The sequence below is a fragment of the Muntiacus reevesi genome, chromosome 2 (genome assembly GCF_963930625.1).
Source record: "Muntiacus reevesi chromosome 2, mMunRee1.1, whole genome shotgun sequence".
In the NCBI taxonomy this organism is placed as follows: domain Eukaryota; kingdom Metazoa; phylum Chordata; class Mammalia; order Artiodactyla; family Cervidae; genus Muntiacus; species Muntiacus reevesi.
In genome coordinates this window covers 182759382-182783348 of record NC_089250.1, presented here as the reverse complement: position 1 = coordinate 182783348, position 23967 = coordinate 182759382, and the positions used below count along the sequence as shown (strand labels likewise).

Below are 23967 nucleotides of genomic sequence, written 5' to 3'. Positions count from 1 at the left end.
TGGGAAGAAGTCGAGGTCGGTCCTCAGGGCAGAGGCAGGCTGGCAGTGGGCCGGGGAGGGGGCGGGGAGCTTCGTGTGTCTCCCATGACTCAATCCTGCCCAAGGAGGGGGGAGTCAAGGCCAGGCCGCTGAGGTCGGGCCCCTAGGGACCTCCCGTCCTCGTCCTCCTCCTCCCCACTCTGCCCTCGGCCTGCTCCCCACCCAGCGCTTCCGGCAGCGCTGGGCAGGGTCTCATGCATTCTCTGCGGGCCGCCTGGGCACGCCCTCCATCCTTCCCCCTGATCCGCAGCGCCGATCTGCAGCCCTGTGGCCCAAGGGCTTGGACACTGGCCCACCATGGACCCTCTTGAGTGGGCGCCACAGTCCGCAGCCTAAGGCAGGGGGGCGGTGATAGGGAGAGGGGCTGGGGGTGGAGGGAGGGTCTTTTCTGGCCGCTGGAGCGGAGCTGCAGCTCCTGTCAGGGAAACCCTCTTTCCTCTGCCGCTGAGCCTTTCCCAGCCCTGCCCCTCTCCCCTCTGCTTCTCAGATTTCAGCTTCTGCGTTACTGGCATCACTGCCTGTGGTCACTGCACCAGACAGACGTTAACCCCCAGTGTGCTGGTGGGAGCAGCACGTGACATGGGCGCAGGGTCCGGAGAGGCTGAGGGAGGAGAACGCCACCCGGAAACCTTCCTTCGCTCCAGCCAGCTTCCCCTCCAGCGAGCTTGCCTCGCCTTCTTTCTCCCTGTCCGCCCAGGCTTGAAGCCAAAGCCCTCCCTGACCCTTAGGAGTTGCTCCTTCCCTTGGCTGTCTGGGCCCTGACCGTCATCCACAGCACGTGGGTTCTGTATCGCTGTGACCCCGGCCTTGTTGTTTCAGTAGACGGGGTTCTCGCCCTCCACATCCCTCAGCTTCCCTCTTGCACCTGGGCTTACCTGGGCAGGGCCAGACCACCGGGACCAGGTGAGTTCTCAGCCTGTTCTGGGGATGACGACAGCAAGGTCGTTGAGAGGAGCCTGAAGGGAGCCAGGCGCTGGTGCAGGCTGGCCAGGTGACCCTGGCAAGTCCCCAGGGAATAACAGGATTAGGGGTCCATAGTGAGGATGAAACGGGAGATGCAGGTAAAGCCGCCAAAGCTGCAGGTGTCAGGCACATGCGTGGCCCAGCCTTCTTGTGCCCACATACACAGGTGCCTCCTGGCACGCTGAGCCCCCCTTCCCCAGGGAGAGTTCCTCCCGTTTCCCATCAGCCTCCCCCCTCGAAGCCCACCCAGGTCTGCTTTCTCATCAGAGCCAGCCTCTGTCCCTCCCCTGACCTGGCCTGTCCCATCCTCAGATGGGGCCAGACGTCCTGCCCTCTCCTCCCCCTCTCTCCCCATCCCTGTCCACTCCTCCAGAGGAGAGCCTGCGGCCCAGAGGGAGACTGGACAGCCTCTCGAGCTCAGCAGTCACCCCACTAGTCCTCCTCCCTGATTCTCCTGCTTTCCTTCTGAACCCCAAATGCTCCCTCCTGGTTTCCTGTGGCGCCTCTGCTGACCCTTCATCCCCTCTGGCCATGGCTCCCTTGGTGCCTTAACCGACTTAGCCTCCTTTATATTGACCGGAGGACCAGAGGCCCTGTCTTTCTCTCCCCCTGCACCCCTGATCCCCCTTTACTACTCTGCTGAGACCCCCGGCTCCTGGTGGGATTGTTGTAACTGCCCTGACAGCTTAAAATCAACTGAGGAAGTGATCAGCCAGCCATTGCTGTCTAATATGGAAAGTCCAGCCAGGATGACCCTTCACTGAGTTTTTATAAGGGAGATGCACCCAACTGAAGCAGATGACCTGGCTCCTGCTTGTCAACTTGTTGCAAAGCAGCAGAGCAACATTTCCCAGGGTTGGGGGGTGGGGAGGCCTGGACAGAGCGAGCTGGTGGAGGAAGAGAAGAGAAGGCAGGAGGTTCCCCACCACGGGCTGCAGTGTTAGGCCTGGAAACACGGAGTGGGGACCAGAGAGAAGGGACAGGGGACACATCAAGGTGGGCTCCAGCCCCCTTGTCAAGGGCTCGCTTGTGAGCAAAGTGAATCAGGTCAGCCTGTTAGAAGGAAGCGGGCATCTGGAGGTCAGGGCCTTGTGGCTGGGGATCTGGGGCCCTGGGGGTGTGGGAACCTAAGTGGTCAGTGCTTCCACCCTAGTATGTGCAGTTGGGTTCCCCAGATGTGCTCAGGGTGAGCCTGGACAAAAACATTGTGTGTGCTGGTCGCCCCCTAGTGGTTGGGGGGGGGTCCCAGTCTTGTTGGCCCAGGACTCTCCCTGTGATTAACGTAGGAAAGGGGACCAGAGCATTGGTGGGTATTGTGGTTTGCTCCAAACCCCAACAGAGGCGTCTGACCCCCATTCTGCCTTCCTGGGAGCATTTAGGATCGTCTCCCAGGCAAGGGCTTTATGCTTCTATGGGGCCTCATCCCTGCTCCCATAGCTGGTATCCGCACCCCTCAACCCCAAGAAGGCCGGGATTCTCCATGTGCACGTGAGCATGCTGGGGCCTGAAAGGTCAGCCAGAGCCCGAAAGGCCATCTTGTCCATCCACCCGCTGCTCCTGTCACGTTTGTGTAGAGGAAAAAGCTTCCAATTAGGGTTGGGGCCCTCGTTTCCGCTTCAGGCTCCATCTCCAATTCTCCATACTTCCTGACAGGAGTTCCATAACTTTCTCTGTACCTCCTTCATGGTCTCCCCTCTGTGGTAGCAGAAATTCTCCTATGACCCCCAATGACCTTTGCTCTCGTGAACTCCCTACATTGGGTGTGGGTGGAACCTGTGACCCTGGCATCACTCCTGTGATTAGGTTATAAGTTGCCTAAGAGATAGGTTATCCAAGTGGGCCTGACCTAATCACTCAAGCCATTAAAAAAAAGTTTTCTCCAGTTGCTTGTGGAAGAGTAGATTAGAGAGATTCAGAGCAAGAGAGGGAATCGATGTGTGGGACCCTTTCTGTTCCTCAGATGGAGGGACCACAGGATAAGGGCCTGAGGATGGTCTACAGGAGCAACCATAAGATGATGGGACCTCAGTCCTACAGTCGCAGGAACTGAATCCTGCTGACAACCAGTGAGTTTGGAAGACCATCCAAGGCCCTGATGAGATTGCAGCCCCACCAACACCTCAGTTTCACCTGGCAGGACTTTGAGTTGAGAGCCCAGCCATTCCACATCTGGCAATGATGAATGGTACTGTTTCAAGCCAGTGCCGCTGCTGCTGCTGAGTCACTTCAGTTGTGTCCGACTCTGTGCGACCCTGTAGACGGCAGCCCACCAGGCTCCCCCGTCCCTGAAATTCTCCAGGCAAGCACACTGGAGTGGGTTGCCATTTCCTTCTCCAATGCACGAAAGTGAAAAGTCAAAGTGATGTTGCTCAGTCATGTCTGACTCTTCACGACCCCTTGGACTGCAGCCTACCAGGCTCCTCCATCCATGGGATTTTCCAGGCAAGAGTAACTAGAGTGGGTTGCCATTGCCTTCTCCGTTTCAAGCCAATACATTGATGGAAGTTTGTTATGCGGCAACAGGGAATAAGTACATCATTCCAAAGAGAAGAACAGTAGTTTAGATGCACATGTAGGATAAAAGTTTAAAACTGAGAAAAAGCCATCCGCTGCCCCTCGGGCGCTGTGTAGAATGGTAACCTGCTGCAGCCTCTCTGCTGGTGGTCCCCTCTCCTGCCCTCCTGGCTGCAGTTTAAATCCATGGTCTTAGGGCTCACGTCTCTCACGTGAGGTTCCAACCAGCCTCAGAGGAGGGCAAATGTGTTCTGAGAAGGGCAGCGCTGATGGCACCTTGAGGGCAGCCAGATCCCACTTTGGCTGAAGAAAGACGCTCTGGAACCCTTTGCTTTAGGGGATCCTTGAGGTTTCTGGGGCTCCTGGGACTTCTGGAAATCTTCAGGGTCAACAAAGCCTTTTTTTTTTAAGAGGTAAAGCTATTTTTAATATAACAGCTTTATTATATATAATTCACCCATCTAAAGTGTACAATTAAGTGGGTTTTTTTTTAATACAACCAGTTTTGTAACCATCACCACAATCGATTGAGAAGATTTTATCACTCCCCCCAAAGAAACTCTGTACCCACTAGCACCCACTCTCCATTTTCCCCTGACACCCCCTCATTCCCTTCAGTTCAGTTCAGTCACTCAGTCGTGTCTGACTCTTTGTGACCCCATGCCAGGTCTCCCTGTTCATCACCAACTCCCAGAGTTTACTCAAACTCATATTTGAGTCAGCGATACCATCAAACCATCTCATCCTCTGTCATCCCCTTCTCTTCCTGCCTTCAATCTTTCCCAGCATCAGGGTCTTTTCAAATGAGTCAGTTCTTCGCATCAGGTGGCCAAAGTTTTGGAGTTTCAGTTTCAACATCAGTCCTTCCAACAAATATTCAGGACTGATTTCCTTTAGGATGGACTGGCTGGATCTCCTTGCCGTCCAAGGGACCCTCAAGAGTCTTCTCCAACACCACAGTTCAAAAGCATCAATTCTTTGGCACTCAGCTTTCTTTATAGTCCAACTCTCACATCCATACATGACTACTGGAAAAACCATAGCCTTGACTAGACGTACCTTTGTTGGCAAAGTAATTGGCCTCATTCCCTGGCAACCACTAATCCACTTTCTACCTCTGTGGATTTGCCTATTCTGGACATTTCATAGAAATGGAATCATACGATATGTGGCCTTTTATGTCTGGCTTCTCTCACTGATCGTCACTTTGTCAAGGTTCATTCACAAGGTTGTGCCATGTATCAGTAGTTCATCCCTTTACTTGCTGAGCAACTCTTCACTGGGTGAACAGACCATGGCTTCTGTATCCATTCATCAATAGAGCCTGTTGCTCATCACTCTTCCCACCTGGAATCTGGGGGTGGGGCTGGGGGAAAGGCAGCAAAGGGGGATGGGGGGAAATGGGCTGATTGGGCTTGGGTTTGACAACATAGAGGAAGGAGGACGGCGTTCTGAGGTGTCCCAGGCCACACTGTGGTCCCTGGCTCTTTCCCCTAGGCTGAGTCAGTCCGTTCCCCTCATTTGTTCTCCAAAGCATTGTCTGTCCCCGGGGTCTCCAGCCCCAGAGCCCTGCTGCAGGTGGGCCGGCTGTCTGTCAGCTCTGTAATTTGCATTTCTGATCTGCATTTCTAACACCGATTGTCCAATGGCAGTTATTTGATGACAGTCTTCACAGAGACTTCCCCTTTAAAGGGCAAACTGTCTGCAGGCCAGTTTTTACACCAGATCCTACCTGTGAGTGTCTTTACGATAAAGGAGGTGAGCACCACGTTCAACAGAAAAGAACCTTGCAATACGCTTGCTTCCTTTCACTGTGACAAGTTTTTTTTTTGGCTATGCCACGAAGCATATGGGGTCTTAGTTCCCCAACCAGGGATTGAGCCCGTAGCCCTTGCATTGAAAGTGCAGTTTTAACTACTGAACTGCCAGGGAAGTCTCATCACTGTGACAAATTTGAGCAGGGGAAGGGGAAAGCTGGGCCCCTCCTCTGTCCCTCCTCCGCACATCACCAAACCCTGTCGTTCTCCTGGGCCAGCTAAGCTACTTCTGGCCACTGTCACCCATGGCAAACCAGTGATACCAGGAAATACCGCTTATTAATGCTATGCACACCAGGTGTGCCGGTGACTTCTTGTGACAGCCAGCCTGCAACCTAGGTATTAAATGGCCTCTGTTTTATAGACCAGGAAGCTGACTCAGGTTAAGGAACTTGACTGCGGTCACCCTGATAACACCAGGAGCTGGGGTTGGGGCAGAACCTCCTGGATTCTGAATCACACTGCATGGCCTCGAGTCCTTTCTGGAAACTCTGTGGTTCAAAGAGTGGGCAGGGTGTGTAGACAGAGATGAGGTCTGAAGACTATGGCCCTGGAATATCTCAGATGCCAAGCAGAAAAGAACTTCAAGATTATTCAGGGACTTCCCTGGTGGTTCAATGGTTAGGATTCCTTGCTTCCATTGCAAGGGGCCCGGGTTCGATCCCTAAACAGGGCAACTGAAAAAAATTTAAAAAGTCAGATACAGTGTTTTCCTCTTCAAGGAAACAGAGCTCCTTGGAGTCACCAGTGAGAGCAGTTTTCATGGATGGAGTGAGCAGGATGGGAAAGTGAGCATAGGCAGCCACTTCAGGGAGTTTTGCGGTCAAGAGTGGTAGCTGGAAGGGGATGCATGATTGTCTGATTTTTTTTCTTTTTGGCCGAGCTGCGGGGCTGATGGGATCTTAGTTCCCTGATCAGGGATTGAACCCAGTCCCACGGCAATGAATGCATGGACTCTTAACCACTGGACCGCCAGGGACTCCCCTGTTTTTAAGTGGGAATAAGATGGCTTGTTCTCCACGTGGGAATAAGCCAGTAGGGGGCAGGAGGGAAGGTGCAGGAAGGGGGACAGTCGCTGGACAGACGTCTTTGAAGAATACACGTGGAGGGGTTCTCCAGGCACGGACAGAACATGGACCAACATCTAGGTGCTGGCCGGATGGCAGATTCCAGGTACCAGGAGGAGGCAGAGGCAGCGATAGGAGCCTTGGGAAGGGAGGGAGGAGGGACCAGGGGCATATGAGGGGATGGGCAGCCATGCAAGGGAGCCACTTGAGGATCTTGGTCCAGCATCTAAAAGTAAGATGGTGGGATTTCCTTTTCCCAGTGCTGTGCAGATCCAGGGGTGGGGGTAGGGGCAGGACAGGTGGAGGATTGGACTCAGAAGGCAGCATGCATGCAAGATGATTAGATTGCTGGGCTGTGAAACCTAAACTGCAACAACCCCCTTCCCCTCACCTATGGAGTCAGGCAAACTATAGCCCACAAGTCAAATCTAGACCTATTGACTTTTTTTTTTTTTTTAACTTTTTAAAAAACTGTGGTAAAATACATATAACATAAAATTTACCATTTTTATATTTTTGTGTGTTCACCTGAATGGCAACTTCGCCATTTTAAAGTGCACGATTCAGTCCCATTAATTACATTTATGATGTTGCGCAAACACCACCACTATTTCCAAAAGTTTCCATCACCCGAAACAGAAACTCCATACCCACTATTAAGCAATAACTCCCCATCTCCCCTCCCCCCTGCCCTTGGTAACCTCTAATCTACTTTCTGTCTCAATGCGTTTGCCTATTGTAGATCATTCATAGAAGTGGAGTCATATGATGTGTGACTTTTTGTATCTGACTTTCACTTAGCATCGTGTTTTCAAGGTTCAGCCAGGCCGTAGCATATGTCAGAACTTCATTTCTTTTTAAGGTTGAATAATATGCAGTTGTTTGAATAGATCAGAGTTTGTTTATCCATTGATCCACTGATGGTTTTCACCTTTTGGCTGTTGTGAATAATGCTTCTGTGAATACTGGTATATAATCATGTGTTTGAGTCCCTGGTTTCATTTTTTGGGGGATGTGTACCTAGGAGTGAAATTGATGGAGCACACTGTAACCTCTGCCAGGTTTTGTATGAACTGAGATTGTATGGTAGACGGAAAAATGACCTCCCCAAGATGTTCATGTCCTAATCTGTGGAACCTGTGAATAAGTTACCTTCTATGGCAAAAGGGACTTTGAAGATATAATTAAGTTATGGATCTTAAGATGGGGAAATTATTCTTGATTATCTGCTTGGGCCCAAGGTTATCAATAAGGGAGTGGTGGTGGTGGTGGGGGGGGTGGTCAGAGTTGCATAAGGAGATGTGATGACTAAAGAAGTTGGAGTGATGCACTCTGAAGATAGAAGGGGCTGGGAGCCAAGAAGGGGTGGGCAACCACTAGAAGCTGGAAAAGGTAAGGAAATGGATTCCCCTTCCTACCCTAGAGCCTTCAGAAGGAATGCAGCCCTGCTGACACTTTGGTTTTAGCCAAATACAACCCATGAGGATGTCTGACCTCCAGAAAGTATGTGTATGTATATATATACATATATATATGTATATATATATATGTATATATATATCCCACTCCAGTACTCTTGCCTGGAAAATCCCATGGATGAAGGAGCTTGGTAGGCTGTGGTCCATGGGGTCGCTAAGAGTCGGACACGACTGAGTGACTTCACTTTCACTTTTCACTTTCCTGCATTGGAGAAGGAAATGGCACCCCACTCCAGTGTTCTTGCCTGGAGAATCCCAGGGATGCGGGAGCCTGGAGGGCTGCCATCCATGGGGTCGGACAGAGTCGGACATGACTGAAGTGACTAAAATATATATATATATATATGTTTTTTTTTTTAATTGGCTGCACCATGCAGCTTGCAGGATCTCAGTTCCCCCAACCAGGAACCTGGGATTGAACTCGGTCCATGACCGTGAAAGTGCAGATTCCTAACCACTGGACCAGCAGGTAATTCTCTTGTGTTGTTTTAAGTCATTAAGTTTATGGTAATTTGTTATAATAGCAATAGGAAGCTAATACAAATATTAAAAAAATTTTTTTGATGATGTGTAGTTGATTTACAACATTGTGTTAATTTTTGCTGTAGAGCAAAGTGATTGAGTTTTATATATATATATATATATATATATATTCTTTTCCATTATGGTTTATCACAGGATATTGAATACTGTGCTATACACTAGAACCTTGTTGCTTATCCATCCTATATATAATAGTTTTCATCTGTTAATCCCGAACTCCCACTCCATTCCTCCTCCCTCTGTTCTGTGTCTGAGTGTGTTTCTGTTTCTTAGATATGGTCATTTGTGTCATATTTTAGATTCCACGTGCAAATAACTTTTACATTCCCTTTAAAGAAAGTATGCTGATGCCTAATTTAGAGTAAGAAGGGGAGGGGAAAGGTCCAAGGATCAAAGTGATTTTGCAGAACACCCTCTGAGAACTCTAGAGGGCACAGTGGCCTAAATTTAGGAGCCAGGAAGGGAGTGAGAAAGGGTACAGTACTAAGGGGGTCTACAGAGCCTCCTGGGAATGAAAAATAGCCTGGAGGAACTTCTTTGGTGGTCCAGCGGTAAAGAATTCACCTTTCAATGCAAGGGACACAGGTTTGACCCTTGGTCAGGCAACTAAGCAGAGGTACCACAACTAGAGAAGCCCGCTGGCTGGGACAAAGACCCAACACACCCAAAAAGAAAAAAACAGCCCGGAGTTTGGGGACTTCTCATGCTACTGTCGTGAAGCAGGTGACGGGAAAGAGCTGGGGTGGGTGGTGGGGGCAGTGGTACTTCAGGTGTTGGGGCAGCTGAGCCAGGGGTGTGGGTTTGTGCCAGGGAGTGCGGTTTTGTGCATCAGAGACAAGAGAGGGCTCTAGAAGAGAAGGTGCCTTTGGCAGAAATGGGGAGGCCAGTCAGAGTGACAGTGTGCCCAGTGAACCAGGCTCTGGCTGGGTCAAGGGATTTCTGAAGAAGACAGAGCAAGAGGTGGACGCACCTCCCCAGCTCTCCTTCATTCATTCCCCAGGCACTGTGGATGCTGTTCAGTGTACACAGTTAAGGGGCCCTGTATCCTCTATTGTCCCCTGATGTCACCCTTCCTGCTCCCTCAGTGAGGCCTCCCAGGGACCCCCAATGTTACCCAACAGCTGACTTGCAGGATCGCAAAACATTCAGGCAAAACTGCCAGGCCTCTCTATAAGGGGCTCCAAAAACAATAACATTTCCTAATAATAACAGTAATCCTTGTTATTAAGAGGGTTTCAATCGGGAGGCGCGATCTGGGCGGGAACCTGGAAGGCGGATGGGATTGGGAAAGGCGGTGGGCAGGGGAAAGGACATTCCAAGGCAGGCGCGGTCTTCCTGAGCCAGGGGCCAACCTCCAGGAGCCGGGGGAGGGGACGCGGGAAGAGGGGGACGGAAGCTCGCCGGCCAGGAGTCCTTCCCTCCTCCGCCCCAGGCCTTCACCCTTGGTAGAGAGCGCACCCTGCTGGGAGAGCAAGTCTCGCCCTGGCTTCGCCACGAAAGGGCAGCTGCAGCCTTCCGCCTGCCCAGGCCAAGCTTCGGTGGGCCTCTCGCTGTCCAGCCTCCCAGCGGAGGGCTAAAGAGAAGAGGGGACAGGAGGCGACCCGCAGCAGCCACCGGACCTCCGGGCCGCGCCGGCAGCCGGCCTCCGGGGCTGCTGCTGTCCTGGCCCGCCTCCACCCTTCCCTCCCTGCCCGGGCCCCTGCTGCCTAAGGCAGCCCCAGGATCTGAGGCGCCCGGCGCGCTCCCCCTTTGCCCTCCCCTCCCCGGCTCCGGGATTCCCAGGTTCCGGAGCCCAGACCGAGTGGCCAGCGGCGGGCAGCTGGGCAGGGAGGGAGGGAGGGGGCCGCTCGGCCTCTGAAGTCGGCCCCAAGTTACATGTGGGAAGCGGTGGCTGTGACGCAAGTTTCCAGGGGGCCCTGGGCTTGGAGGGAGCGCGCCAGAGCGGCTCCTCTCGGAGCAGTTGCAACCGTAAAAAAGAAAAAAAAAAAAAAAGCCCCGAGCAGCGCAGCGCCCCAGGCCGCCTTCGCCTTCGCCGGGCTCAGCAGCGCGCTCCCGCCCCCTGAGGGTCTTCGAGGGCGCAGACCCTGTACCGGGCAGTCCCCGTCGGACCCCGGGCGCACAGGCTGGGCTCCCTCGCTGTGGCTAGCCGTTTTTTTTTTTTTTTTTTTTGCTATGCTTGCCAACCTGTCAGCTGATGGACCTCATCACCCATAGTGGCGCATGTAGCTCGGCCGCAGCTCGCTCCATTCACGCCGCGCCCCCAAGGCCGCCCGCGGCCCCTGCACCCGGAGCTGAAGGGGGTGGCCCGCAGACTGGGGCCACCACCCGCCCCCGGGGGCCCGCGCCCCTCTCGCCCCGGCCTCGCGCCTCCCGGGGGGGGGCTGCAAATAGTCCTTTGTTTACATGCAATTCCTTACTCCGCGGAAGGAGGCCGGGGGAGTGCTGAGTTTTCACCAGCTGTTTCCCGCCTTGAAACAGACATCTGATCAGCTGCAAACACACACACACACACAGACACACACACACACACATACACACGCCCGGGGAGGCAGGCCGGAGAGACCTCCCTCCCGCCCCTCCCGCCCGCCTCCCTCCCCTCGCCGCCGCCGCAGCCAGCATCTGGGACCGGCCGATTCTGCACCTCCGTCCGGCGCTGCCCTTTGATTCGGATTTCCATCTTGCATTCTCCGGCGGACCGCGGGACCTGGCTCGTGCAGAGGAGGGGGGCCGATCGCTATGGAGTATTTCATGGTGCCCACTCAGAAGGTGCCCTCTTTGCAACATTTCAGGAAAACAGAGAAAGAAGTGATAGGAGGGCTCTGTAGGTGTGTACTCCTCCTCCCCCTCACCCCCTCCCCACGATTGCAGCCCCCGGCCAGTCCGCCCGGGCGGGCGCGCGTGTGCGCACGCATGGCCCGCGCCGCGGACCCTCTCGCCTTTCTTATCCGCTGAGGCGACTGCAGCCCCGCGCGCCAGGCTTGGGCCGCCTGGGGACCTTCCTCCCTCGGAACGTGGGGGCCCCGAGCGGCCCCGGTCACTTTTGTCCGCTGCAGGCGGGCGAGTCGCGACGTTTGTAAATTGCAAACAGACCCACGTGGTTCTGCAGCAGTCCCGGCCATGCTTGGTGCTGGTGGCTCTCCCCCCGCGCTTCCTCCTCCCCCCTCCCGCGGCGGCTTCCTTCCTCTCCCTCCTTCATCGCTCTCTCTGGCCCCCCCCTTCAAGGAGGACTGGGGGGCCCTTGTCGCGCTTGGGGCCGCGGGGCCAGGGGCTACAATGCAGCCACGCCGCGGCTCCGGGCGGGGGGGGGGCGGGGAGCCGGGTGGTTGTGAGTGTTTGCTGGGACCGGGGCTGCAGCGGGGTCGGGAGGCGTGCTGGAGAGGGGGTGCGGGAGTGGGCGGGACCCGGGGGGCCAGCGCGGCCCGCCGGGAGCGCCGCGGACCCGGGCACGTTGGCGGCCGCCTGCTAGCTCGCCGCCCGCGCTCGGGCGCTGTTTACTAGCGAGGCCTGGACGTGACTCTGCAGCCCTCTTGGAGTAGGCGGACCTCCGCGCGCCGCCTCGCGGGAGCTGTAGTTCTCCGCGCCGCGTCGGTGCGGCATTGTGGGAATTGTAGGCGCGCCCAGGCCATGCTTTACCCGCACAAAGCTCGGCCCCCGCGGGCGGGATGGGCGAGGCAGGCCGGGTGGGGGGCTTTTTGGGGAGTGGGCGCCGTAGGCCGCCCCTAGCCTCGCCGGGTTTCTGCCCTCCGCACGTGGGCCTCGGCTGCAAACTTTCGCGTCTCACGCCCCTCCCCCCAGTCATAAACCGAAAGCGTCCGGTTGCCCAGCAGGCTGGGTGGGTGGGTGGTCCAGGATCCGTAGCCCTCCCCGGGAGCTACTTCCTGAATTTGGCCTGGGTTGCTCCGGGATCTGTCCTTTGCCGAAGAGTAATGGGTTAGGGGAATCGCCCTGGACACTTGTTAAAATGCACACGCCCACAATTCCGATCGCTAGAAGGGCCTGTGTATCTGCATACTGAACACTGTCTGCGGGACGGCGATACCGCGTGGGTTGTTCTCTGCGGGTCCAAGTTTGGGACCTGTGGCTCCTTTCCTGCCGTGCTGCTTTCGGAGAGAAATGGCTCCCCAGGGCTGGGGCCACGTGCTCTGCCGCCCCGGGCAGGCAAGGCGGGGATTGAGGGAGGAGGAGTCGCAGGCGGTGTGGCCCGGGCTGGTGGACACCACGGGCTGCAGAAACCAGGATAGGGAGAGGTTGCTGCACACGTATACATCGCCCCCGCCCCCCCACAGGGCTCCTGCCTTAACTACTCTCAAGTCCAAGGTGGTGGGCAGTCAGCAGTACCATCCTGAGTGTTGGCCCTTCCCCAAGGTCCCTCCAGCTGGAGGGCTTAGCTGTAATAATTGAAAAGAAAAAACAATTATGGAGCTTGTAATACGTTGTAGGGCCTCGTTTTGCAAGACTTCTCTCATCGAATTGTTAACAGTCTTCCTCTGCTAGTTAAGTGGCTTTATGATTTCTGTGTGGGTGGAGGACACAGGTTGGGGAAGGAATAGGTAGGGCAAGTGGTAGGGCTGGGACTTGAACTCTGACCCCTGCTGCTACCCTGAACTGCTGGTTGCTCCTGGAAAGGAAGGGCTGGGCGGTGAGGAGGTGGGTTGAGCCGCCCCAGATGCTGGAGCGGACATCCTGGGCCTGACCTCAGGCAGGCGTGGCAACATAGGACCCTCTGGCCACAAAGTCTGAGCCTTGGCTGAGTCCTCTCTGGGTCCCCTGGGACTCCAGCTTGACCTGTTTCTGTTCCAAGCCCCCCTTCGGAGGAATCCAGCAGTTCCTTAGGGACCTAGGACCCCAGGCTTGGGCACGGGGACTGCTTGGCTTGCCCAGCTGTGAGGCAGTGGTCAGCCTATGTGCTGGGCGTGGAGCTGGGGCCTCTGGGTTTGTTCCTTTTCGGACGGAGTTGCCGGATGAGGTAGGATTGAGTGTGGGTTGGGCAGGACCTTCTGGCCGGATATACTGGCTTCTCAGGCTGGTGGACTTTGCTCCATCCCTCGTTGACTAGCAGGGCTCCCTGCTTCTTCTCTCCTGTTTCCCAGACCTACCGGAGGGAACCATACTGGACAGTGGGTGGGGGCGGGGGTGGGACAGAATGGGCGTACCTTTCAGCGACATCCCCACACGCTGTGTGGTTTTGGACCCGTTGCCTAACTGCTCTCAGCGTCTATAAAATGAAGCACCTGTGAAGCTTGGCTCTGCGTGTGGAAAGTGCCTGGTAGCTGTTAAGTGGCACTTGGATTCTTAGAATCAGGAGCATGGTGGTCTTAAAGAGTTTAGCTGCCCGCTGCCAGGGAGAAAGAGACCAGCTCCCCTCAGAGGGAGCTACAGGAAAATTAGGGGCTTTGGAGTGTGTGTTGGGTCCCTGGTCTGGTATTTACGAAACACTTACTTTGTGCTGGGGCTTCCCAGGTGGTGCTAGTGGTAAAGACTCCACCTGCCAGTGCAGGAGACGTAAGAGACACAGGTTCAATCCCTGGGTGGGGAAGATCCCCTGGAGGAGGGCATGGCAACCCACTCCAATATTCTTGCCTGGAGAATCCCACGGACAGAGGAGCCTGGTGGGCTACAGTCCATGGGGTCACAAAGAGTCGGATATGGCTGAGCGACGAAGCATACACACACCATGTGCTGGGATTGAAGACACCACAATGAACTAGAACTTGCCCCCCTCCTAAGAGATGGAAGTCTCATGGTGCTACAGAGTCCTGTCAGCTTCCTTAGATGCATGAATTCTGGAATCTGGGGTACAGACTCTGGAAAAGCAAGGCATCTTGTTACCCTCAATCTCTCTCTTTTATTTATTTACTTTTCTGTTTACTTGTCTGCACTGGGTCTTAGTTGTGGCATGCGGGATCTTCGATCTTCATTGCAGCATGGGGGATCTTTACTTGTGGCAGGAGAACACTGAGCTGCCGCATGTCGAATCTAGTTCCCCGACCAGGGATCAAACCCAGGCCCGCCTACACCGGGAGCTCAGAGTGTTAGCCACTGGACCACCAGAGAAGTCCTCCTCCTTTATCGCTTTTAAACTTCACTATGACCCTGTGAAGTGAGGCAGTATGTCCCCATTTTTTGAATGGGGAAACTGAGGCTTCAAGAGACAACGTGCCTAAGCTTGGGATCCCACAGCTAGTAAGTGGCAGGACTGGAGTTTCCACTAGAACCCAATGCAGGCCTCCCCCTGAGAGGCTGGAGAAACTGGGGGGAGGGGGTGTTTCTGATGGGGACAGTCCAGACATGGTTTGTTTTGGGACCGTAGACAGGGTGTATGGATAGAAGCAATGGGCACGGGCCAGGGCCTAAGGCTGCTTCAGTAGCTGCTGCAGGAGAAGGATGGGGGCCTTGGGCATCCTTGGTGAGAGGGTCATCTTCCTCCTGTCCTCCTTTTTGGGGTATAGGAGAAACCCCAAGTGGACTTTCCCACCTCTGACTGCGTAGACACTGAGTGGTAGGTTTGTGAATGACTTTGGGGCAGCGTGAAATGAGAGCTCTCAATGGCTAATTTCAGGCTGGAGCTGGGCGGGTATTGGGAGGCGGGTGGGGGAATGGGGGCTACCCATTTGCACTTGGGCTGGCCAGGAGGGACGGGTATAAGGTGGGATCTAGACTTGAAGAGCCTGCTTCCTGTCCTCGAGCCTCCGGTTGAGAGGGAGGGAGGGAGGGGGGGTTGTCATGGGGTACCCTGAGAGTGGGAGCGGCAGCTCTGGTCTTGGCACCGGAGGCTCTGCCACGAGCTGCCCGGCCCCAGGAGACCAGATGGCTGAGGGCTGTCAGGGAGGGAGAGGAGAGAGAGACAGTGTCTGTGGACCAGGCCTCACCGCTCACCTCGGGGTTCTGAAGTTGATGTGAAAGAGTGGAAGGACCTTACAATTACTGTAAATCGTGTGTACTTCTGCAAAACTCAGAAAGAAATGTAAGAAACTTCCAGGCATTTGCCGAAAAACCCACTTTATCTAGTACAGTAACAGCTGGAAATGCTAATTAGCCATCCTTTATAGGAACCCCTGGCACGCCAGCAGTCACATCCCCTGGTTAGTCGTGATTCCACTCATCAGAACTTTGGGTTAGTCTGCATTCTATTAAAGAAACTTCCAGGGCTATTTAGGTGAGTTGGTCTTGGTGGCAGCCCAAATCCCTATGAGGAACTGTGGCTTTGGGATGAAGTCTGTTTTCTGAGCTTAAGTCTGAACGAGCTTAGCCAGCAGCTGGTTCCTGAACCAGGAGGCTGGGCTGAGGGACTTGGTGCTGAAGGGGACAGCATGGACCATTCAGAAGAGCCAGGCCCCCTTCCCTCTGGGGACGCCTGGGCTGGGGCTCTCAGGCCTGGGGTCCTGTGGCCTCCTGTGGTGTCTGCTCACCTCGTGGGCATCCTGGGGAGAAGGGAAGGGCCAAAAGTTGGCTTCCCAGGGTTGAGGTTTTCTGAGCAGATGAGTGGGCTGGCAGGGTGCAGGTGGGTAGGAGGTGGGTTGTTGAGTTCTGGCTTCAGCCTGGAGAGTTGGTGAGTCTCGGCTGGGAGGCAGGGGGGCTGCAGAGCTGTATGTGAGCCGCCCGCAGGCAGGGGAGGAGAGCATGCATTTTGGCTCCTGCAGGTGCCTGTGGTATCCTGGTGTGGCTGCCGACCTTGGGCATGCCACTTCCTCTCCCAGAACTCTGGATTCCTCATTGCAGCGTAGCCACTAGGTGTCCATGGGGGTCAGAGAAAAATACAAAAGGCCTGTGAATGACAGTGAGAGCTGACCCGCTGACAGCACAGCTGTGCGCAGCCTCTCTCCGCGGTGACTGTCACCTGTCTGTCAGGGCATCTGGCCTGTGGCGCTGGGATCGGGGTTCAAGTCTCAGCCTCAGCACGTACCAAAGCTGTTCGCTTCCCAAGCCTCAGTGTCCTCATCCCATCAGGCCACTTGACTCAGAGGAAGGTTGCGATGGTTCAGTGAGCTAATTCCGGCGAAGTGAGTCTTTAGCACATTATGTTAAGAACTCAAGACTTTTTTATTTTTTAATTTTTTTGGCCATGCCAAGTGGCTTGCAGGATCTTAGTTCCCCAAGCAGGGGTGGGTTAAACCTGGGCCCTCAGCAGGGAAAGCACCAGTCCTAATTCTGAAGACTTTTAAAAAGCAGTAACTCTGTGGCCAGGCTCTACAGGTGGGCCTTCTGGAAGGGCCAGCACTCAGAGTGGCCCAGGGGTGGAGGTGGGGCTCCTTTTTGACCCTTAATGCTCTGGTCAGCTCTGGTCTTTGGGCATCACCAGGGGGGAACCCAGGGAATGGATGAGTGGGGGCGTCTCTCCCTGTATTTCTCCGGGTGGGGGAATAGGAAACTCCCAGATGGATGTCAGTCACCTGGTGCATTGGCTTCCTGGGGACATCTCTCCCCATCTCTTTAATCCACCTGCCACAGAGGGTCTGGAGAGTGCTGGCAGGCCTGGGAGCCCAGACTCAGTTCTGATCTCTCTTCTCCCCCCACCTGCAAAGGGCAGGCAGGCCACTGTGCATCAGGTTTCTGACCTTCATTTTCTCTTTTTCTCCATCACCCCTACTGTGTGGGTGCATGCTAAGTCACTTTAGTCGTGTCCTGCTCTTTGCGACCCTATGAACTATATAGTCCGCCGGGCTCCTCTGTCCATGGGATTCTCCAGGCAAGAATCCTGGAGTGGGTTGCCATTTCCTCATCCAGGGGATCTTCCCCACCCAGGGATCGAACCCATGTCTCTTATGTCTCCTGTGTTGGCAGGCGGGTTCTTTACCACTAGTGCCACTTGGGAAACTTCCCACTGTTGGGTCAGGGAAACAGAGAAGTGAGGTGCCCCTGGCCCAGAAGTAGGGGAGCCAGGTGCTCGGCTGTCTGACCAGGAAACCGCGTGCCTCCCATTCTGAGCCCTCAATCCCATTTGTAAATGGGGGGTCATGGGCCCCCTTTTCCAGTGCTGTGAAGGAACTGTATCTTGATGGGGAGCTGGGGGGGGCTCCTAGGGAGACACTGGGGCTGCTGGTGGTGGACAGGGCTGGTGTATGGACCCCTAGCAGCAGCTGAGGTGAAGCTTGCTCCCAGCTCACCCCTAGCCAACCACCCTTATGTGGGGAGAGGAGGTGGAGACCCAGGAAAGGGCAAGGGCAAGTTCATGGAGTCGCTCAGGGGAGTGAGGGGGACAGGCGGAGTGGGTGGGGGGCCAGGAAGCCCTTGGCTGTCTCCAGCTGGGGGGACGCGCTCCCCTGCTCGGTTTCGCAGCAAACTCCTCTTTTCCTGGGGGTGGTCAGAGGGGCCTGGGCACCTGCCTCTGAGCACAGGCTGCTCCCCCATCAGCGGAACGAGGCTGCTCAGAACTGTCTCCCTGCATTCCCCAGACCCGGGAGTGTGAGCTCTCTCAGCCAGGGCCTGGACCAGGTCACCCCAGGAGGGCCCCTCAGGAAGAAGCTGGGGCTGTGGCTTTGGGTGGGGCCGGTGGCCTCTTCTGGGAGCCCGGCATCTGGAAGCCATCAGGCCAGGGGCGGGGGAGTTGCAGGAGAGAGCCAGGGAGGGGAGCCTGCCTCTTCCAGGCCACACACAGGCCCACCCCTCGGGAGCAGTGGCGTTGGGCCCACAGACCCGCTGCTGGCTCTGTCTCCCGCCAACGCCTCTCAGCCTGCAGTCTCGTCCCCTTCCACTGGCTGCCTCTCCTGCAAGATGCGATCACATAATATGCAATAACATCGCCTGCTGCGAGCTGGGAGCCTCGCTTCTCTGGCCCAGGGTGGGCCTGCCTTTCAGAGTGGGTGGGCTTGGGGACAAACTGCTCCTAGGCGGGGCTGGCCAGGTCCTCTCCCTGGAGCGACTGGTACCCGCTTGTCTTGGCAGTCTTAGCACAGGCTCTCGGGCTGGGCTGGGGGCTTATGTAGGAGTGTATGTGGCTGTGGAGATGGGAAGGGAGGAGGGACATCTTCCTCCGTCCTCAAGCCTATGACCCTGAAGGAGGGGGCCCCCGGGGGCACATCGAGGAGCTCAGAGGTGTCCCAAGAGCAGGTGTCTCTGATTATCACCTGAGGCCACCCGCATCCGAATCACAGGGATTCCTAGCCATGTGGGTTTCTGGGTCCCACTCAGACCTGCTGGCGAGACACTGAGGTCAAGCCTTGGGGTCCACACGCTGATGTTGACACCCAGGCATCTCAGAACATGCTATTCCATCAGCCGCCTGGTCTGCTGGGGGGTGTAGGCATCAGACAGAGCCGGTATATTCTGCAGGGGCAGCTTGCCTGTTACACGTGGGCCCTCTAGAGATGAAGACAGGGGCCCACTGGGGGCAGGGTTCGGAGGGCGCCCAGCCAGAGCCCACCGCTGTTCTCCCATAGCCTGGCCAACATTCCACTGACCCCTGAGACTCAGCGGGACCAGGAACGGCGGATTCGGCGGGAGATCGCCAACAGCAACGAGCGGAGGCGCATGCAGAGCATCAACGCGGGCTTCCAGTCTCTCAAGACCCTCATCCCCCACACAGATGGAGAGAAGCTCAGCAAGGTGGGCAAGTGCCAGGAGGACTTCCTGGGGGAGGAGGTGGGCTGCAGGGGGAGACTCGGGAGACGCCAACAGTCGGGGTCCCTGACTTGTCCCTCCTGCCCTCAGGCAGCCATTCTCCAGCAGACAGCAGAGTACATCTTCTCCCTGGAGCAGGAGAAGACCCGGCTCCTGCAGCAGAACACACAGCTCAAGCGCTTTATCCAGGTAGCGCTCTGCCCTCTTCCTGGCACCCCTTCCCTGGTGTGGGCATCTCTGGGCCCAACCACTGGCTTGGGACTATGATGTGGCTGCAGGTCCCTTCTTCCCCACTGACCTGCCTACTTCTGGCACTTGCCTTCCTGCCTGGAGTCCTGACTTCGCCATGGGCGAGTGCACTGCAGTGGGGTGGGCTCTGGAAGCAACCGGGTGACTTTGGGAAAGCATGTCCCTTCTGCCTCCCTTTCCGGCCGTGGCTGTTTGGTGGATTTGCATGGGGGCTGCCTCGTGCACGTGCACCTGGGTTTGACAGCTTTGGAGGGCTGTGATGGAGCTCCCCACTGCCCTGGTGGTGGTGGTGGTGGTGTATGCAGAGTCACTGCACACTCATCAGCCCCTGGGCGTTCCCCAGGAGCTGAGCGGCTCATCCCCCAAACGGCGGCGGGCAGAGGACAAAGACGAGGGCATCGGCTCACCGGACATCTGGGAGGACGAGAAGGCGGAGGATCTGCGGCGGGAGATGATCGAGCTGCGGCAGCAACTGGACAAGGAGCGCTCGGTGCGCATGATGCTGGAGGAGCAGGTGAGGCGGGAGCGGTGAGGCAGGCGAGGTGATGCTGTCGGCTCTGAGCTCCTGCTTTGTGCCGGGGCTGGGAGTCGGGGTGTCCAGTGGGGTGATCAGTGGGGAGCAAACCAGACAGATTCCTGCCCTGGGGGGTGGTCACTGTCCGAGACTGGTGAGATGAGTCAGAGGCATTCACACTATAAACACGTATCCGTGGTAAAGGCCATACCAGATCGGTGGGCAATCAGCGAGGGGGGAGTCTGGGCTAGTTCCACCCCACAGCTTCCTTGTGAGGGTGGGAGGAGCAGAGAGGGGAGAAGGGTGCTCCAGGCAGAGGGAACCACATGGGCAAAGGCCTAGGGCTGGAGGTAGGCAGGGAGGGAGCAAGCCTGCAGGAGGGAGAGGAGTCAGTGTGGGCCCAGCAGGCTACGGTGCAGGACTTTGGTCTCCACCCTGAAGATGTTGTGGAGGGCCCCGCCCCTGAGCCCCACTGCTCCACCCCCAGGTCCGCTCCCTGGAGGCCCACATGTACCCGGAAAAGCTCAAGGTGATCGCACAGCAGGTGCAGCTGCAGCAGCAGCAGGAGCAGGTCCGGCTGCTGCACCAGGAGAAGCTGGAGCGGGAACAGCAGCACCTGCGGACCCAGGTGAGCGGGAGGGGCCTGCAGGGGCCGCCTGAAGCTGGGCTGGGGCTCCCAGACCCAGCGTCAGTGCCGCTGGGTGTCCAGCAGGGCGGACCCAGGGCCTCGGTCGCAGTAGTGAAGACGTTCCTGGCTCCCAGGCGTCTTGCATACATGATTATGTTGAATCCTTAGAGCAGCCCTTTGAGGCCTGAGCTGTTACTACTCCTGTTTTACTGATGAGGAATTGGAGGCACAGAAAGGTTCACTAACACGCCCAAGATTTCTCAGTGATGTGGGGCAGGGATTTGAACCCTGGCCATCTAGATTCAGTCTGAACTCCCGGCCACCACTGTATTTATTAGATGTGAAATACTGGCATGGCTCCGGAGAGGGAAGGCCCGTGCAGTCTCAGATGGCCAGAAGTCCCTCTCCAGGCCACCTTGCCTTCATTTCTTAAAATAAGAGGGGTGGGAGGGGTCACGACTTGGGCGGCCCCAAACTGTGAGTGAAGGAGGTTGACGGGCTGCTGGGGTGATTGGTGGAGGCTCTCCAGGTGGTGGGCAGAGGGAGATGGTTTGGAGGGCTGTCCTGCACCCTCTGTGACAGACGGAAGGGAAGGGGCTGCTCCTAGAAACTCGACAGAGAGACTGAAGGCCCCTATCTCGCAGCTCCTGCCCACTCCGGCCCCCACCCACCACCCCACGGTGATAGTGCCGGCGCCGGCACCCCCTCCCTCCCACCACATCAATGTCGTCACCATGGGCCCCTCCTCGGTCATCAACTCTGTTTCAACTTCCCGGCAAAATCTGGACACCATCGTACAGGTATCTGAGCCTGGGGAGAGGGCAGTGCTTGGGGGCTGCCCCTTGGGAACAGGCCCTTTGGGGAGAGATTAGAGAGTGGGGGAGTGGAGGGGATAGAGGCAGGGATATTGAGCGTTGAGTTGGGGGAGGAGGTCTGGAAGCCAGATGGTTCCATCACTGCATCCTAGGTTAGGGGCAGAGAAGGAGGGACCGGATGGCCAGGAAGACCCCATTCCTTCCCTTGTGGGAGTTTGCTGGGGGTGTCCTTTGTTCCCGGAGCCCCTTGCTTTCAGAGTTCTTGCATCTGTCTCTTGGGTTTTGGGATGGGGGTGGAGGTGGAGGAGGAAGAAACGAGATGCTAGACTTTGAAGGTCGAGCCCCGAAGTCCCTGCTATGCCCAGCCTGGTGCAGAGAGACCCCTTTGGGAGGCCCAACAACATTACAAAGAAAGAAACAACCCAAAGGCCCAAATGGGAAAAAAACGTTCATTGAAGTCCCGGGAACTTGAGTTGCACCCGGTGAACTGAAGAATAAAATTAATAACAGAGACCTTCCATAAAGCCAACAGGCAGGCTTTTGAAATACATAAATGAGGGAAAGAGGCTTATGACTTCAGGCAGGCCTGCACTGTCCTTCCAAGCCAGATTCAGCTCAGGAGAGAGCTTCTAAAGTTTGTTTTCCCCCTGACTCTGAACCGGCTGCCCCTTTTGCCAGGCTTCCTTCTGGACCTTTCTGGGGGGGGTGTGGGTGGTGGGGGAACTGGTGAGGGAGACATTGCTGGAGATGCCGGTGGTCCACATGGCCCCCGCATCCTCACGGCAGCCTCCCCCCGCCCAATCCCAGGCGATCCAGCACATCGAGGGCACCCAGGGCCAGGAGGAGGAGCAGCGGCGAGCCGTCATCGTGAAGCCCGTCCGCGGCTGCCCCGAGGCCCATGCCTCGGACACTGCCTCTGATTCGGAGGCCTCAGACAGCGACGCCATGGACCAGGGCCGGGAGGAGCCAGCAGGGAATGGGGGGCTTCCCTGACCAGCCCCCCCAGCCCTCCTCTCCCTTCTGGGGGCTGGAGGGGGCGGGGCAGCAACTGGGAGAGAGACGAGGGTGAACGAGTGAGAAATTTTTACAAAATTTACGGCGTCATTTGGGTCTCTTTTATGACCTCTTTTTTCAATACTGTACATCGTCCTTTGAGTGAAGCCGCCCTACCCGAGGTCGGGGCTGGGGCGGCAGGAGCGCCTGGCAGCACCCAGGCACCTGGGGCTGGGCCTCGGCCCCGGAGGCTGGGGAAGCAGACGTGGAGGTGCCTGGCCTCTCTCCACCAAAAAAGCATTTTTTCAATGAAACATGTTTTTAAGAACAGGGAAAAAAATCAAACAAAACCCCAAGGTATTTTTGCCCTCTCCAGAGCCAGCCTGCCGACCGTCAGTTTTTAATTCCCCCTTCCCTCCTCTTTTTTGGTGTTCTTTCTCCTTTAAGCACTTACATGGGTTGGGGGTCTGGCTGGGTCGGGGCTCTGGGGGTCCGGGGGTCTCCATTGCTTCTCGGTTGGGGTTTGCTGCTGCCCTTCTCCCCTCCCCTCCCTCACCACCCAGCCCCCCACCTCTCCCTCCGGGTTTCCCATCTTGCGCCCCAAAAAAGTCTTTGTCTCTCTCTTTGTTGTGTTTGTTGTTGGTTCTTTTTTGGTTTTGGTTTTTTTTGTTTTTGTTTTTTTACAATTTTGAGGTCTTTATGTTCAAGGAGAAGCTATTATATTTTGTTAAAAAAGTGGGGGGGGGGAACCAAGAGGCCACTGTGCCTTTATAAAGAAACAAAATAAAGTTTGTACTTTGTTTTTTAGATTCTGTATCTCCTGGGTGTGTGCTGTCCTGAGGGGCTGGCGAAAGCTCCCTGGGGGGTACTGTTTGGGCCTGCCAGAAGGGGACTGGATGTGGGTGAGCGTGATGACTCCCCCAACTTACATGTGGTGTTGTGATGAGAAATCAGGGTCCTGAGATTCCCTGGGTTTACTCTGGGGATTCTGCAAAGAGGGGAGATGGTGTTGGGATTGAGGTGAGCGGCTCCCAATTTCTCCTGGGTGGGAGACAGGAGAGAATAAACAACTAAGCCAATAGTTCCCATCTGCTAGAGAAATGACACAGGGTGTTCAGGGCTCCCGATTGATTGCCACTTCCCAGGCTTGTGTAACCTCTCTGAACCACAGGATCCTCCTCTACAGAAGGGAAGGGAGCACTGCCTTAAGGTGCAGTGTTTAAGAGTCCTGGAGTCGGTCTGCTGTTGATCAGTTTCACCTCGGGCAGATCTCTTGATCTTTGAGACTCAGTTTTCTCTCCTGAAAGCTGGGAATCATAAGGGCTCAAGGTTAAATTTCTTAATCCTGTATGACCAGAGATGGCTTAATAACATCTCGCTCTTGACCTGCTTTTCCTTAGGTATGTGACAGGTACAAGGGGACTGAGGTCAGAGCAGAATAGCGGATTCACACCTCACCCCACATTGAATGCTTCTAGACATGAATTTGTTGGATAGAAAGGAAGGCAGGGGCCTGTAATTTTTTTTAACTTTTAATACTTTTTTTAAGTGAAATTAACAGAACTTAAAATCAAGCATTTAAAAGTGAACAGTTCAATGGCATTTTGTTGTTCAGTCACTAAGTCATGTCTGCCTCCTTGTGATCCCAGGAACTGCAGCATGCCAGGCCTTGCTGTCCTTCACTATCTCCTGGAGTTTGCTTCAACTCATGTCCATTGAGTCAGTGATGCCTTCCAACCATCCCATCCTCTGTTACCCTCTTCTCCTGCCCTCAATCTTTCCTAGCATTA

At 55.8% G+C, this 23967-nt stretch overlaps 1 protein-coding gene across 4 annotated transcripts; it reads left to right on the top strand.

The window, feature by feature from the left end:
- Positions 1 to 11011: 11011 nt before the first annotated feature.
- TFAP4 (transcription factor AP-4) lies at positions 11012 to 22948 on the top strand. Of its 4 annotated transcripts, none has more exons than XM_065924225.1 (7): positions 11012 to 11246; positions 18798 to 18963; positions 19069 to 19167; positions 19571 to 19717; positions 20229 to 20369; positions 21014 to 21169; positions 21992 to 22948. In XM_065924225.1, exons 1-7 carry the CDS (start codon positions 11158 to 11160, stop codon positions 22175 to 22177), a joined length of 984 nt encoding a protein of 327 aa, XP_065780297.1. In that variant the 5' UTR covers positions 11012 to 11157; the 3' UTR covers positions 22178 to 22948. The 4 variants fall into 4 exon arrangements, with proteins under 4 accessions (XP_065780297.1, XP_065780296.1, XP_065780299.1 ...); XM_065924224.1 differs by having other exon boundaries at positions 19571 to 19741; XM_065924227.1 differs by lacking the exon at positions 11012 to 11246 and adding an exon at positions 17714 to 18199 and having other exon boundaries at positions 19571 to 19741.
- The last annotated feature ends 1019 nt before the right edge of the window (positions 22949 to 23967 follow it).

What these genes read in the sequence shown, in the direction of transcription:
- TFAP4 (XM_065924224.1), top strand. Translation starts at nt 11,158, where the DNA reads ATGGAGTATTTCATGGTGCCCACTCAGAAGGTGCCCTCTTTGCAACAT. An exon ending in GCATGATGCTGGAGGAGCAG is followed by an intron (nt 19,742 to 20,228) that starts GTGAGGCGGGAG and finishes CTCCACCCCCAG; the next exon opens with GTCCGCTCCCTGGAGGCCCA. An exon ending in AGCAGCACCTGCGGACCCAG is followed by an intron (nt 20,370 to 21,013) that starts GTGAGCGGGAGG and finishes CCTATCTCGCAG; the next exon opens with CTCCTGCCCACTCCGGCCCC.